At 43.1% G+C, this 15,770-nt stretch overlaps 1 protein-coding gene across 8 annotated transcripts in view; it reads left to right on the forward strand.

Moving 5' to 3' along the window:
- The window catches only part of dlgap1a (discs, large (Drosophila) homolog-associated protein 1a), a 142,110-nt gene that overhangs the window by 88,525 nt on the left and 37,815 nt on the right, over window positions 1-15,770 (forward strand). For all 8 annotated transcript variants that reach the window (XR_011515507.1, XM_070541761.1, XM_054746514.2 and 5 more), the window contains 3 exons: window positions 1,281-1,405; window positions 7,314-7,439; window positions 7,570-7,728. Coding sequence is in view for 7 of the 8 variants with exons in the window: in XM_070541761.1 (XP_070397862.1) it covers window positions 1,281-1,405; window positions 7,314-7,439; window positions 7,570-7,728 (410 nt within the window). In the remaining variant the exon portion in view is untranslated. The remainder of the gene's footprint in view (window positions 1-1,280; window positions 1,406-7,313; window positions 7,440-7,569; window positions 7,729-15,770) is intronic.

Consider the following 15,770-nt stretch of genomic DNA (forward strand, 5'->3'; position numbering starts at 1 on the left):
AAAATGGTCTCCTAACACATGGATTTTCTGCCTCCTGATCACGTGACATACGCAGATGAAGATCAAATTTAAAGCTGTGATGTTTGTTTTCTTGGTGCGGGGGCTCGTTCCGACGCCCGCCTAGTAAAAAAAAAAAAATGCAAATGACGACTTTAGTTCATCATTAGACCCATCTACTTCCGGACCATGGACCCCCAGAAGAACGAAACAATGAATTCAAGTCAGTGGGGCTAAAATTGCTATTTTATAATTCCACTTGTTATGTGCTGGAACTGTTGACCTTAAGCTCTTGTGGTGAGAACAATATTTTTTTGTTACCACAATGCATTTATTCCTAATATGTAGATTGGACTTTGGTCTGGAACTAAAATTAGAATTTAGATTCTAATGTCATACACCGCTAGTTTTAGTGGAGCCATTTTTTGGTTTGTTTGTTTTGTTCTTGAGAAAAGTGACTGTTCTTTTGTCACACATGGACAGCTGTGTAGGCTTCCTGCACTTGTAAGTTGCACCTGTATTGGCTAACATTGGGACAGATTTGCCCAATTTAACGTTCAGCAATCGTTGTGTGTTGGCGTTTGCTGTTAAAGTTGGTAATTGTCTGTCTCAACCCTTGTTTTGATGCTCGTGGGATTAACCAGGCCTCTTCCTCTTCCCCGGTTTGGTTGTGCTCCATGACCGTGCCGAAACCATTCAGAGTTTGGAAATGGATTTTAACCATTTCAAACCAGGTGCTCCATTCGACCGCTTTTCCAGCATGCAGGTGAACGTGGAGGTAGTTTTTGTTGTGCTCAGCCTTGAGGACTGGGGAAATGTTCTGCCTATCAGGCTTAAGTCTACCAGGTAGATTTGGGTAAACATTAATAACAGGTGAGGGCAGGGTCACGGGGGCTGCAGATGTTTGGTCTGGCTTCCTGGTGTTACAGTCATTATGGTGTTGGACCACTGCTGCCTGCGTTTTTACCTTTTTATGAAGCGTTGTGACATTCTTCTGCAAACACTCATCCCGTCCCATAGTCTTGTTATTGTGTCTCTGATAACGGTTCACTTCACGAAACACATCGAAACTCCGCGCGAGCCACTGAGTTCAGTGCAGCTAGCTTTTCTGAGCCTGGCTGACCTTATGGGCTTATTTGCCCCAGCAGTGTTAGATGAATGAATTCATATAAAACTTGAAGAGATATTTATGAACAAGCATTATTACAACTTGTAAAGTATGCATCAGTAATTAAATTCATTTCTGTCATTATACCCCACCTTTTCTTTTTTGTACTCTGCAGTTTCATCTTGCATTACCACTTACAAGAAAACCCCTCCTCCAGTGCCACCCAGGACCTCCACTTGCTCCACAGCCACTAAACCGTACATCTCCATCACGGCTCAAAGCAGCACAGAATCGGCACAGGTACACAGTGGGTCAAAGTTTCATCCCCGCTACGTCTCTCACACCCTTATCTGTGTCACAACAGATGACATCATTACAGGTCATTTGTGTAATAGTCAGTGATATTGTATTTGGGAACAGGTGATGCGTGAAGACCAGGTCATGTGTTATAACAGGTGTGGAGTGACTAATATAATGTGTTATTACAGGTAATCAGTTGTGTTTGCAGTTCAGTCAGGAATAATGAAAAAGGGAAACGCCAGAATGCTGGTCAGAAACTCAGATCATCTAATGGTTGTGCTGAACCGTGTAATAGAACGTTTTATAACCAGGGCATTTGTTATGATAGGTTGTGTTGTTACAGGTGATATGTGATAACAGAGGTGTGTGACAGCAGCTGATGTGAGACCAGAGGAATCAATATTTTAGAACATCCAGCATGCATTATGGTAAATGGCCTGTTTATATAGTGCCTTCTAGGGTTCTACAACCCCCCAAGGTGCTTCACAACACATCCAGTCATTCACTCACATTCACACGCTGATGGCGTTGAGCTACAATGTAAATGATAAATGATAAATGACCCGCACTTGTATAGCGCCTCTCAGAGTAAGGACCCCAAAGTGCTTTACACTACATTCATCCATTCACACACTGATGGTGATGAGCTACGATGTAGCCACAGCTGCCCTGGGGCTCACTGACAGAGGCGAGGATGCCGAGCACAAGCGCCACCGGTCCCTCCGACCACCACCAGCAGGCAAGGTGGGTTAAGTGTCTTGCCCAAGGAGACAACAGCAGAATTCTCTGTCCGGAGCCGGGATCGAACCTGCAACCTTCCGATTACTGGACAACCCGCTCAACCTGTTGAGCTACTGCTCCCCCAATGTAGCCACAGCTGCGCTGGGGGGGTGCTGACGGAAACGAGGCTGCCCAGCACTGGCGACATCAATCCCGCCGACCACCACCAGCAGGCAACACGGTTAAGTGTCTTGCCCAAGGACACAACAACCTCGACAGACTGAGCAGGACTGGATCAGGCAGCTATCCGGTTACGAGTCGGGCACTCAACTCCCCAGCCACCGTCATCCCCCAGAACCAGCTCTCTCCTCTCGGACAATCAGACCCATTATCTCTTGTTTTGTTTTACATATCCCCCCCTCATCACACTTTGGCCTGAGGAAGCACTGTCCCAGCTGCAGAACGCTTTCAGGACCACTGAATGGGATCTGGTCAATCCGGGTGATTTGGAGGAATATCCAGAAGCTGTTGTGTTCTACAGCAGAGGCTGTGCAGACAAAGTTAGAGTCCATAAACAAATCTGCTGTCAAACAGACAACATGGATGAAAGGGGAGATCCAGAAACTTCTATAGAGATCAAAGAATGTCATCAGAGCTGAAATGAGAAGCGGCAAGCAAACACGAAAAAAATGAAGACCACCCAGTGGCGGCTCCAGAAATGTTTTTCTGCAGGTGATATGAAGGAGCTAGTCTTTTTATTGAGGGTGCTATGAAGGAAGTGGTCATGCGTACCTATTGTTCTCTAAAACACCTTCAACACTAGCAGGTACACATGCGTGCACAACACCTCAACAACACCTGAAACAATCATTAATATACATCATAAACATATGAACAATCGCTGACTTTTCCATGAAATCCTAAACACATACAGCCACACAGAAAACCACGTATAGTGTTGCAAGGTTAGCTAACATTAGCGTTAGCATTTCCAGCGGCAAAAACCTGGACTGCTGCGGCGGTTGAGGGTTGACTCACTTCATCCAGATCCGTAGGTTTTTGTGGATCTGAGATCACTTCCAAAGATTCATTCATTTCTGACTGAACCCGTGGAAATGTGGGCAACAAAAACCGATCCATTTTACCACTAGCTCTACCTTTCACTCGTTCACAGGTGGAAAACGAGGTCAAAGGTTAACATCAATTTCCTGTTTTGGTTTAGATTTTTACTATCTATATGATAATTTACTGGTTATTTTTGTTTTGTATGTTAAATATTAACACATCCACACGTTAACTAAAAATTAAATTGTAAAAAAATAAATCTAATATTTACTTGGGGGTGCTATGGGGGTGCAATGACTAATCCAGGGGTAGCTATAGCGCCCCCTAGCACCGCCCTGGCACCGCCACTGAGACCACCTAACAAACCATGATCCACGCAGCAAAGAGGGCAGCAAATCACAAACTACAAAAATAAGTCCAGCTCAGCGCTCACTGACACAGCACTGGCTGAGCTGCTTAACTGCTTCTTTGCAATGTTGGGAGTTATTTTCTCAAATACCAAAAACCTGTGACCTTTATGGTATCCTTGAGCAACTTCCCCTCATTTTTAACGTATCTTTATGTATTAGCTGGTTCCGTGGTTTTTTTCATGGGCTGCATGTTTCTTTTTAAGGTGGCAGACTAGGACTGAATGCAGACACTGAAGGGAAAAGCCAAAAACGAAAGAAGAAGACGCTTGTTTTTAAGGTGTCACATAGATTCGCAGTGTTGAATGCAGCTCTGGCTTTTCCATCATGTAAAATTCCCAGTGTGCACACATTACAATAGGCTGCTCCAAACACACCCACATCACCCCGCTTCTCCTCCAGCTTCACTGGCTGCCAGTCAACCTCAGGGTTCATTTCAAGATCCTGGTTCTGGTCTATAGGGCCTTACATGGACAAGCACCATCTGACATTGGTGATCTTCTTAGTCCCTACACCCCCAGCAGGTCCCTGAGGTCCAGTGATCAAAGCCTACTGGTTGTGCAGCACCAGGCTAAAGACCACAGGTGACAGATCATTTGCTGCTGTGGCCCCCAGACTCTGGACCTCTCTCCCCCTGAGCCTGAGATCAGTGGACTCAGTGGTCTCCTTTAAAAAGCAGCTGAAGACTCACTTGTTCAAGCTGGCTTTTGTATGACCTTCTTCTCCACTCTCTCTTTATTCTGCTCTCCCCACCTATTCCACCTTCCTCAGGATCCACTGATTTCCCTCTTTCCTATTCCCTCTCTCTCTCTCTCTCTCTCTCTCTCTCTCTCTCTCTCTCTCTCTCTCTCTCTCTCTCTCTTTCTTTCTTAACATTTTTTGAATCACAATTGTCTATTTTTTTGCTCATTTTAAATATATTTTTAAACTTTTTCTAAATGCTTTTTTATATTTTTACATGTTTTGTTTTTGTGAAGCGCCTCGTGATTTTTATCCTGAGAGGCGCTATAGAAATGACATTTTCTTCTTCTTCTGCTGCTGCTGCGCCACTTTCGCCACTATTGAGTTTAATTACGTCCAAACAGAAGACAGTTTAGCTCTCATGAGGCGACACATTAGCTCTGCATCAGCATGCTAGCCAACAGCTCAGTGTTATGTTGTCTAAATCTCTTAGTGCTGTTGATGTCCATCCAATGACTATTGATGTAGAGGAACTTGTTAAAGTATAAACTAAGTCCTTGTTATTTAATTTGTAAATCTCTTCCTCAGGATGAACGATGCTTGTGGTTTTATGTTGTATTATTGTTTTATCACATCTTTTCCACTCAATTCTGATTGAAAAAGACCTGATCAGAAACCAGGCCTGATGTTGGGATCAGATCGGTGCATCCCTTTAAAGTATACCTCAGGTGTTGGTAGATGTTTTACGTTGACTTATCACAACAGTCTTTCTGCACAGTTGACATTTATGACAATGTCCTCATTGAATCCCAATTTTTACCAGATGACTTATAAAGCATATTTTTGGCACAAGCTTCTCAACCAGTTCTGCCGCAGAGGCCGCTCTCTGCCAGCTACTGCTTCAAGATCTGAATCACCTCCCATGTCCTCACCGTCTTTCCTGTATTGTTACAGACTGCATGTCCACCCAGTCTGTAATGTAGTACAGCAACTTAAAGGGACATACCCCAACACCAAAACATACCGACGCGGGCAAAAAGCTGTCGGATACACTCGTAAAATTTGGTTTTGGTAAACGTTTGGTTTATCGCCCACCAACAGGTAATGTGGGGAAAGCAGGTGAATTGTGATAAAGTGGTGCTTTAAAACCAGGTGATGTGTATTAATAGGGTGAGTTGTTAGGACAGGTGATGTGCTATAACTGGTGATGTGTAACCCCCAAATTCCACTACCTCCGCTCCGCTCCGGCACGAACTCCGCAGCAAAATCGGTCCCGTTGTAGTCAATCAGAGCAATTCCACTACTGCGGCTGTGCTCCGGCAGTGCGCCGCCCTCTGTTCCGGCGTCCGGCAAAAATAGAATCGATCCTATTTTTGCCGGACGCCGGAACACCTCCGCAGTCAATGGACAGGAATCACAACCGCCCAACAGGAAAAGGAGCAAGCACAACTTCCGTTTTTCACAATAAATCGATAAACAAAAGGCGTTTTTTGTTTCATATGCACAGGTTTAACAACTTTTAACAACTATCAATGGCGGCTGAACTTTAAATGCACAAAAATAAGCCATAAATACAGTTTCCACTATCAAAGTAGTCACACTTTGTTGTTCCAAACACTGCTGATCTCTCAACACAAATGATGGGCAGATTAAACAGTTCATGCCGATGCTTCTCCCACACAACGGGCGTTTGGATCTAATTTCCGCGTTTATTGCTCGGACTGTATCGCAAGATCTCGAAAATCCCACGCATGCTTGTTTGCCCACCTCAGCTCTCCGCACCGGAGTGGAGCCGTTGTAGAGCGGGTACCAGTAAAAATTGAGTTCGGAAGCGAGCGGCTGCGGAAGGCGGGGGTGGACCGGAGCGGAGCTAGTGGAATTTGGGGGTAATACCCAGGTGATAGCAGTTGATGTGGGTAAACAGGTGAAAACCAGAGCCTTCATTTATCAGATGTTTGTAGACTGATGATAAATCCCACATGTGGGTAGCCAGGTGCTCAAGTCTGTTCGGTCATTTGCAAACAGAAACGCTCTCGATTAACCACATTTGGTGTCACCACATCCTCTAAAGCTCATGCAGAAAATCCCTGCATTCCTCCCAAAAACAATGGCCAAGAGAGCAAATGAAAGAAGCTTCACTGACAGCGATATTGTGGCACTGGTTTCCCAAGTTCAGCTCAGGAGCATTCAGTCAACAAAGAAAGCCGCCTGAGAGCAAGTGGCAGAGGCGGTGAATGTGGAGGTCCCTGTTGGAAATAAAGACAAAATGGTTCGACACAAAACTGAACAGGAAAACTCCTCAATCTGTCAATAACTGAATATGGACTGGAATCAGATTGGTGTGATTTGTCTGTCGCTCTACAAAGGGCCCCGTCACAGCTAGGATCTCCTTCAGGAAGCGGTACCTGCTCAGGAGCCACTCTGGATTCTCACCAAGCAGATCAGTGTGCTCATGGAAGACGCGTTCCCTCCAACGTCACGCTCTGCCAAGTCCTCCAATAACACAAGATCATCCATGCTACAATGTCGAACGATGCATATAATTATTCTGATGCACTAAATGTGCGTAGATCAATGCGTAAGTGCGGCTGGCAAATGAGGGCCCAGGAAGGTGTGAGATTACTATGTGAAGTGTGTTAACAGTATAGGTGTGAGAAGAGTTCATGCTTGAAAACCATGTGCGATAACAGGTGATGCGTGGAAGCAGGTGACAGGATATAACCTCATGATGTTTAATTACCGGTGGTATGTTAGATTACAATGTGCTGAGCAAGAAACGTGTAATGTGATTACAGCTCATGTGAGATAAGCAGGATTTATTTTATGACACAGTGTTACCCTGAAGCTCTTAACATAATTATCAATCGTCTTTATGTCTGATATCGCCTTTTGTCGTCTTCTTGCCTCTATGTATTTTATATTTACATCATAACTGACTGCATGAGCCATTGACTCATCTGTTTATGAAACTGTGTAATTTTCAAAGTTATATATTCTTTCTAAAGCAATTGATGGTATCATGTGAAACCAACCAGGATGCGTACATGGAGGAGGAAGGACACAGAGGAGACATGACGATCCAGTCTGGCCTGAGCAACTCGACAGAAAGCATTGACAGCATGAAGGCCTTAACAGCTGCCATAGAAGCTGCAAATGCTCAGGTTGGAGCTTTTACACATGGCCTATGATTGCAGAACATTTGTATTGTACAGTAAACCGTAACATTTTTATGAAATACGTGATCATTTAATTTCATTATACTGAATGTGTTCTCTCATTGTTTGTTTGAAGATCCATGGACCAGCCAGTCAGCATGTCGGTAACAGCGCCATGACCGTCAGTGCTCCCAGCTCGTCAGTTCTTTGTAGGGGGCAAGTTGTTGAAGACCACCACGATGATTACAGGAAAGAAGCCTTCAGGAAGGGCAAATGTCTCTCCATAGGCATCCAGGTGCAATGACACTAATCCTTCACAGCTGGGTTTTGGTTTGGGACCAACAAGCAAAAGCTTTATTCAAACAATTATTAGTTTTTGTATTTGTATTTATTTTTCCGTCATAACAAATACATATAAAACACATGAAAAGGAAAATAATTATCTAATAAAGAACATAATAATAATTATCACAGGTACAAATTCCTCTTGTAAATTAAACAGTTTCTTTAGATATAATTCATGAGCGAAAAGGTAAAGGCTGAAGTTAAACTTAGTTCAAGAATTACAAAATAAAATACTAAAACCTTAAAAGGAACCCAGGTTACAAAATTTTGTGGTTCTTAAAAGATAAATGTTAGTATCAGTTATATTAAAATGGTGTAAAAAAAACCTTCTTACTGTCTTCATTTTTCTAAAATTTTTTGAATTGGAGGTGTATTCCATTGTTCATCATTGATTGTTTATTTTTGTGAACCCCCCCCCCCCTCTTTTGTCTCTTCCTTCTTCTTTCACCTCTGTCTCCGTGTCCGGTCAGAATTACAAAGCATTCAAAAATAATAACAATAAAGTTTTAAGTATCAGGCGTGACATTAAAGCAGACGCTTTGATGCTCCACCTGAGAGTAAATCTGTAAGGCATGTCGCCAGCATTCAGACATACATTCTGTTCGCTTCACAGCCAGACAGGACACGGTAAAAAAAAATTTGGTAAAAATTGTTTAACTCGTAGGTCGCCGTTGTTGTTAGCGTCGCAATGCACTCTGGGTAGTGACATCATATGGTTGTGCCTCGGTTGCACCGGCCGGCTTTGGGACCCTGTAGTGACTGTTCAGCGACATCAACGTGTCATATTTGAACCAGAGTGAAACATTAATGAGGACATCACTGACCATGTTTCACAAAACGAGCAAAAACATGAAGAGCAGGAAGGGCGGGATGAAGCGAGAGCAGGACAAAACCGGTGGTGCGTGTGCGGCAAATGTGTCTCCATGGTAACCGAGAGGGAGAGTGTTTGTTTACAAGATCTCACATTTTCGTCAGCAGAAGTTAACGGTAAGCTATCGTGTGATCAAACTTATTCAATTATGAATGATTTTGAGGAATATTAGCATCCAGAGCTGTCGTGTGCTTCATAGATGATTAGCATATTCAGTGAAACCACTTTAATCATTTTTGCAGATATTACATATTTGGAGAACACCGAATTGCTGCACTTACTGCTTGGTTTACTGACGGGAGAGGTGAATGTTCAGCTTCATCCATGACAAGTGGCGTGTCCAATGGTTCGCCCAACATGACAGAAGCGGAAGCTGCAGGAGAGCGTCCAGCGTCTCCGAGGGCGTTTAGGCTCCTTGTGTGGGAAAATGGTCGGTAAAGCATTTAGTTTCTGCCTTCTCTTATACCCAGCCGCTCTGGGGAACTCTTTAAGTAGTTGTGGTCGACTATAAGCCTCGAACGCATCAGGAGAAAATTTTTGGGAACACAGATGCGGATCTTTGGGAAGTTGTGTCCGTCCACGGGCATCTTCCCACTGCTTTCTCCTCTTCTTGCCAGTGGGAAAGCTGTGTAAACTCACATCACTCCCCTTGTTGCCCTTTGACTGGAAATTACATCCAAAAGCAGCACAATGCTGCATTTTATTTAATTATTAATACGATGAGCACGTAAACAAACACTAGCGTCAATAGCTTTTCTTCCAAGCACAACCGATATACGTCATCGCCCCCAGAGTGCATTGCGTGTGGAAAGCATGGCGTCCTATGTATGTCCAAAAATGTACTAAATATTATAGATTTATAAATAAACAGCTATATTTTGTGTAGCAATTAATACATATTAATTATGACCAATACAATGTGATGATTCCATACAAATATGAAATATCAATCTGATTGATCTTTTAATATTTAATCAGAAGATTCTAGGGTTCTTTGTTTATTCAGGGACCTTAAACACACTTCGTATTAATTCAGACAAAGTCAGTATATAGTTTATAAAATGAATTTAATTATTTTTCCTAAACTAATGATTATACATGACGAGATCTGAATAATGAGATGTGATGGAGTGGATATGCAGTGATGGAATGTGAGGTGTAGGTGGTGTGATGTAAGTTAGATGTTAATCAGAATCTTTGTATCTGAAAGAAATTGTGAAATCTGGGTGTAAAAGAATTTGTTGTTTGTTATAAACTTGAGAGTTGTTTATTTATAAATCTCACCAGACACCAGTGTGCAGGCTTACGATACCCTTGTATGAGTTGCTCCCGGCGGTCCGGAGGTTTGCGGTCCGAGTGGTGAGGTCACCGGACGTCGAAACCACGATACTCAGAGATTAGTAGCTTCCTCTGAGTTCGGCTTCCCCGGCCATGAGATGCAACCCGAGGTCTGCAGATCAGGTGTCCAAGGTGGATGTCTGAGCTGAAGTAGCTCTGAAAGGAGCTGTTGTGTCTGTAATCCCTTGCAGCGTCGCAGAAAGGTTTTGACTTAAGGTCAAAGGAGGTTGTTTCAAAAGAGGCTTCTTTCCCGATTTGGCCGAATCGGGGTCAACTGGAAACTGAATTAATCGGGAAGTAAATCCTGTTTTAATAAACCACAATATTATAATCAGAATGTACCATATCTGGAAGGCTTTACCAAAACATTCCTCAGAAAGCCACGCCTTCCTTAAGATACAAGCTTCTTAATTCTGTGAATAAAGAATCTTTAAATGTTATGTGAGGTGAACCTTAACCTTAATTTGTATCTTATGAAGATGTGTATGAGTGTAGATAATGATTAACTAGTTAAATCAAACATACTGATCATCTGCAATGGATCTGCCATGGATCATTGTAAGAACAATATTCATTAATTTAAGCACAGGTCATTCAATCATTTCATTTAAACATCTTATTGATTCATCACTTATGATTATTGTAAGCTTATGAGTTGTAAAAGTTCTGTAGGACTTTTTTTCAGAGTGAGGAATTCAGCAGTCTGACTTTTAGCAGAGAGGTATGCAGGGTCCGAAATTAAATTTTTTACTCACCGGCCAAGTTGGCCGGTAGATGATGAAAATCTACCGGCCAAGCATATTTTTTACCGGCCAAAATTCTAAATGATTTAGATCTACCTAAAGCATGTTATTCTATATTATGTTGATTCCAAACAGAGTGACAAAATGATTAAAACATCAATTAATAAGAAAAACAACTCTTTTGTCATTTGTACTATTTATTTATTTATTTTTAGAGATGTTTTTATGAACTCTTTCATTGAAATCTAGTCAGACTCCTTGTTTTCTCTGTCCATGAAGTCTGGCCTCCTGCTTCTGACACCGTCTTTGTGCCAAAGCATTACAGCCTCATTTGGGTCCTAGTCCTTGATCTCTGGAGAACACAGCTGCACCATGAGAATATCTGAAAGTGTGTCAGGGCTATGGTTGTCACGGTAACCGGTGTAGCGGTAACCCCCGGTAAAAAAGTTGACAATAATAATAACCGTCTTGTTTTTTAAACCATACATTATCTCGGTGGATTACCGTGGCTGCGGTGTAGGCGCGGTGACCCTTACCAGCCACCGTATCATCTGCTGAAGTTGCCGGCGGCACATGCGCACTTTGTTGTTTACAACCAAAACTTTCTTTAAGCTAAAGCTGAAATAATGGCCAAAGGAGGAGACAGCAGCGCTCAGGACATTTATAATCCCTCAAAGAAGACAAAGTCGGAAGTATGGGCATCTTTTGGATATTTGAAGAATGCCGAGGGACAGTTGTCTGTGAAAGGCAGCAACGCTACGTGGCCATCATAATGTAGCCATTGTCTCACGACTCCGCCATCTCCAGTTCGCCACTTTTCACAAAATCTTCTGGTTGCCACTGGTCCTGGTGGTTTTTCTTCCAGTTCGACGAGTTTTCTTTTGGAAGGCTGGCTGACTCCAGTTAAAAACTGCCACATTTCACCGCTAGTTTTAACACGAAGCTAACTGCTAACTTGATAAACTGAATGGGATAGGTGGAAATGACGTTGGATGCAGCGTTCACGTTTCGCGTACGTTTGTGTACGTTGCATGCAGGCGGGAGGAGTATCAGAAATCCATGGAAGATGACTGATAAACATAACTTATTTGGTGCAAACATTTACTCGCCATGTGGCAGATAGAGCTCAAAAATTTACTCGCCAAATGGAGCAATTTGCTCGCATTTGGCGAGTGGCGAGTGTTAATTTCGGACCCTGGAGGTAAGGCTTTTGCGTCTGGTGAGACCTTGACAGTTTATTTATGTCTGCGTTGAAGAACAATGAGTGAGAAAAAGTTTGATTTGTGCGTCTGGATCCTCCAGCTGCCGCAATCGTGACCCAGCAGTTCCAGCGAGCATGAAAGGTTTTGCTGTGCCAGTTCAATGGTGGAAATTGACCCTTTTTATTCATTACATTTGTGTGTTTCTAACAACATTGTTTGATACAACAGAAAACGTGTGGCTTGTTAGGGCATACACGTCCTCATAGCCGGAGTTCCTTTTAAAGACCAAATTCACTAAAAAAATAGTTTTCTGCATCTGTCAATGGGGGTACTGGGTCCAGGAGGGCTTCTCAAGCCAGACAAAATACATCTTCTACAAGTTCTGACTTGCTCTGATATTTCCTTACAAAGGTTCGGAAACGTTCTAGAAGGAGGTGACTAGGAGGCATCTTAGCTCAGGTAGTTCAGAAATCCAACTAACTCCTTTTGATGGGGAACAGCGGCTGTTCTAATACCCCAAGCTGTTACTGGACAGTGGAGCTCTTTACCAGTGCACTACATTGGAACTGGGACAGCAGTAGCTCAGGTGGTAGAGCGGGTTGCCTCATTATCGGAGGGTCATGGGTTCGATTCCGGCTCCCGCCAGGGGTACCCTGCTGTTGTGTCCTTGGGCAAGACACTTCACCCAACTTGCCTGTGTTAGTGGTGGTCAGAGGGGCCGACGGCGCCAAATGGCAGCCTCGCCTCTGTCAGACCTCCCCAGGGCGGCTGTGGCTACAAGTAGCTTACCATCACTAGCAGTGTGTGAATGTGAGAGTGTGTGAAAGCGTCTTTGGGTGTCTAGAAAAGCGCTATATAAGTTCAATGCATTATTATTATTATTAGTTCCACACATCTAATGAGAGTAGAGTAGATGGTTTTAAGATGGCCATGGGCAATAGGGAGCTGCTAAAATAGGTATTAGGGACACAGATTAGTGAGAAGAGAAGGCAATGAGGTTTATAATATAATTAGGAATGGTAAGATATATAGAAAAGCTTTAAAAATGTTCCAGTCAAAGAGAGCTGGATTATTTTGCTGTGGGAAAAAAACAAACAAAAATACTTTGTTTAGAAGAGATGCAAATCTGGCATACCAGGGTTACAACGACACCCCTGCTCCGTCTTTCTCAGACACAGGGCAGTTTTCCAGGGAGTTGACAACAAGTGTCCCTCCCCACATTAAGCAGGAAACAACAGAGAAATAAAAAGCTGTACTGTACAGACATTCATCCTCGTGGTTTTCTAGAGATGTATTTTCTGACCTACTTCTGCGTGTTGTGAACACCACTGCTATCACCACTTGTGTGCAGTTCTGGGGTGGAGAGGATAATGATGTTGATTAGGAGGAGAGTCTATGGATTAGGAGTGTGAAGGTTGTGTAGCTTTCTTTCTTCTCCCAAGGAGGCAGGCAGTCCTTCTAGATATAACAAGCGAGCAGGATGACTGATGCAGTGTATGCAACGCAAAGGGGCGCCAGGCTGAGGGGGCGCCAAAGCGATGAGGCAAAAAATATTTGTAGTCTGCATTCCCTGTGTTCCTGCGTATCTGGAAATGATATAATTAAGAAGAGAAGCACATCAGTGATTAGGCGCCCCTTCGCTTCCTAAACCCCCCCCCCACACACACACACACACAGAGCGCTGCAGCGAGTGCCTCCACTACGCGCTGGAGCGCGGTTGGAGGTGTGTATTGTAGCAGTCACACTTTATAGCAAGACGACTGCAAATTAATTATGAACAATAAGATGTGATGATTCCATCTAAATATGAAATAACAATCTGATTGATCTTTGAAGGTTTAATCAGAATATTATAGCTACTTTTACTTGTTCAGGGACCATAAACACACTTCGTATTAATTCAGACAGAGTCAGGTATACAGTGAAAAGGAGTTTTATTGTTTTCTAAACTAATGATTATACATGACAAGACATGAGTAATGATATGTGATGGAGTGGATATGCGGTGATAGAATGTGATGTGGAGGTGGTGTGATGTAAGCTAAATGTTTATCAGAACTTTTGTATCGGAAAGGGTTTTGTATTGTGAAATCTGTGTGTAAAATAATTTGTTGTCTGCTATAAACTAGAGAGTTTATTATTAATAAAACAGCATCAGACACAATCTGTTGTGTCTACAAACCCTGGCGGAGACCCCCAGCAGACCTGGATTGTCAGAAGTCGGGTGGACCTCACGGCACAGGGATTTTGTAAATTAAACTCCGATATGACCCATCCAGTCATGTGATGCCACCAGGTCACAACAGAAAACACAAAATGATGCCCTGGGCCTAAAGCCCTGCAGATCTATTCTATATAAACATCCATCCTTCCATCGTCTATACCTGCTTCTCCACACAGTGTCGCGGGGGGCTGGTGCCTATCTCCAGCTGTCTTGGGGCGAGCAGGCAGGGTACACCCTGGACAGGTCCGTCGCAGGGCAACACAGAGACACAGCACAAACAACCATGCACACACACTCACACCTAAGGACAATTTAGAGACCATATTTTTGGACTGTAGGAGGAAGCTAGAGTACCTGGAGAGAACCCATGCGTGCACAAGGAGAACAAGCAAAGCCCATGCAGGGAGGCCCCAGGCCGGTGTCGGTACAGGATCGGCTCGGGGTCCTTCGACTGCCGATGACGTCACATTACTGCAGATCTACTTGGCTTTCACACACACGTTTTGGAAAGACATCAGCAGTTTTGTTAATAAATTCTTGTTTGTTAACACCTAAATGTTTTCTTTATAACTGTAATTTGTTAATAAAACACCATATTATCTTTGTTTTGTAAAGAATGTGAAACTGCATAAAACCAACATCGGACTGACAAGAAACAGAACAGTTCTTAAATGTGAAGCCACATCTGTTTGTATTAATGTGGAGTTCGTCTGTATATTTCCTTAGTTGTTATCTAAATACATTCTTTGACTCAAAATATTGCTTGGTGTCTTTCAATAAAGTTCTTATATTTTCTTTTGCCCCATTTCATCAACATCAAGAGCTTTTGAGGGTCACTGTTTATTATTTCCTTATATTTTACATTTCCATTAGAAATTCAAACATATTTTCTCCAATAAGTGTTGATTTTTGGACTACAGGACTACATCCGCTAAGACTACGACCGTAAATTTGTTCTGACCAATCAAAATCATAACGTGATAACGTAACTTCCATAAGCTTCATGTTCAGCCAATCAACTACTTTGACATCATCGGCAGTCGACGGACCCCGAGCCGATCCTGCACCCGAGTAGTTCCTGTACCGACAGCGGGATGCAAACCCAGGACCTCCTTGCTGAAAGGCAATAGTGCTAACACTGCACCATGTGCAGCCCACTCTATAAACACCAACCGCAAATAAATCACGTTGAGAGCAGGAGGTTTGGACCCAAGATGCAGAATCCCCAGAACGACTCGAGGCAGGAGTGGTTAAGAAAATAAATTCCTTTATTTTAAGGAGGATGTGCCGAAATCCAAAGGCAAAAAATAAGATTAACTTTCAAAAACTCACTGAAAACTCAAAAACAAACAAAAGCTCACACATGAGCACAGACTCGGGAAACTCGAGAGGGGAACAAGCAATGCAGACACATACGACAATGAACCAACAAACACAGAGTGACAAGACAGGGCTTAAATAGACTGGGAGGATGAGAGGGAGATGAATTGCATGTGTGTGGGGAGAGGGACCAGGTGAACACAATTACCAACTCAGGGAGGAGGAAGAAAACACTGGTGGGAAAAAACACACTAAATAATGAAAGGCTGTAACAAAGGAAAAATGACCTAAGAG

This window comes from Nothobranchius furzeri, chromosome 11 (genome assembly GCF_043380555.1).
Source record: "Nothobranchius furzeri strain GRZ-AD chromosome 11, NfurGRZ-RIMD1, whole genome shotgun sequence".
Taxonomy (NCBI): domain Eukaryota; kingdom Metazoa; phylum Chordata; class Actinopteri; order Cyprinodontiformes; family Nothobranchiidae; genus Nothobranchius; species Nothobranchius furzeri.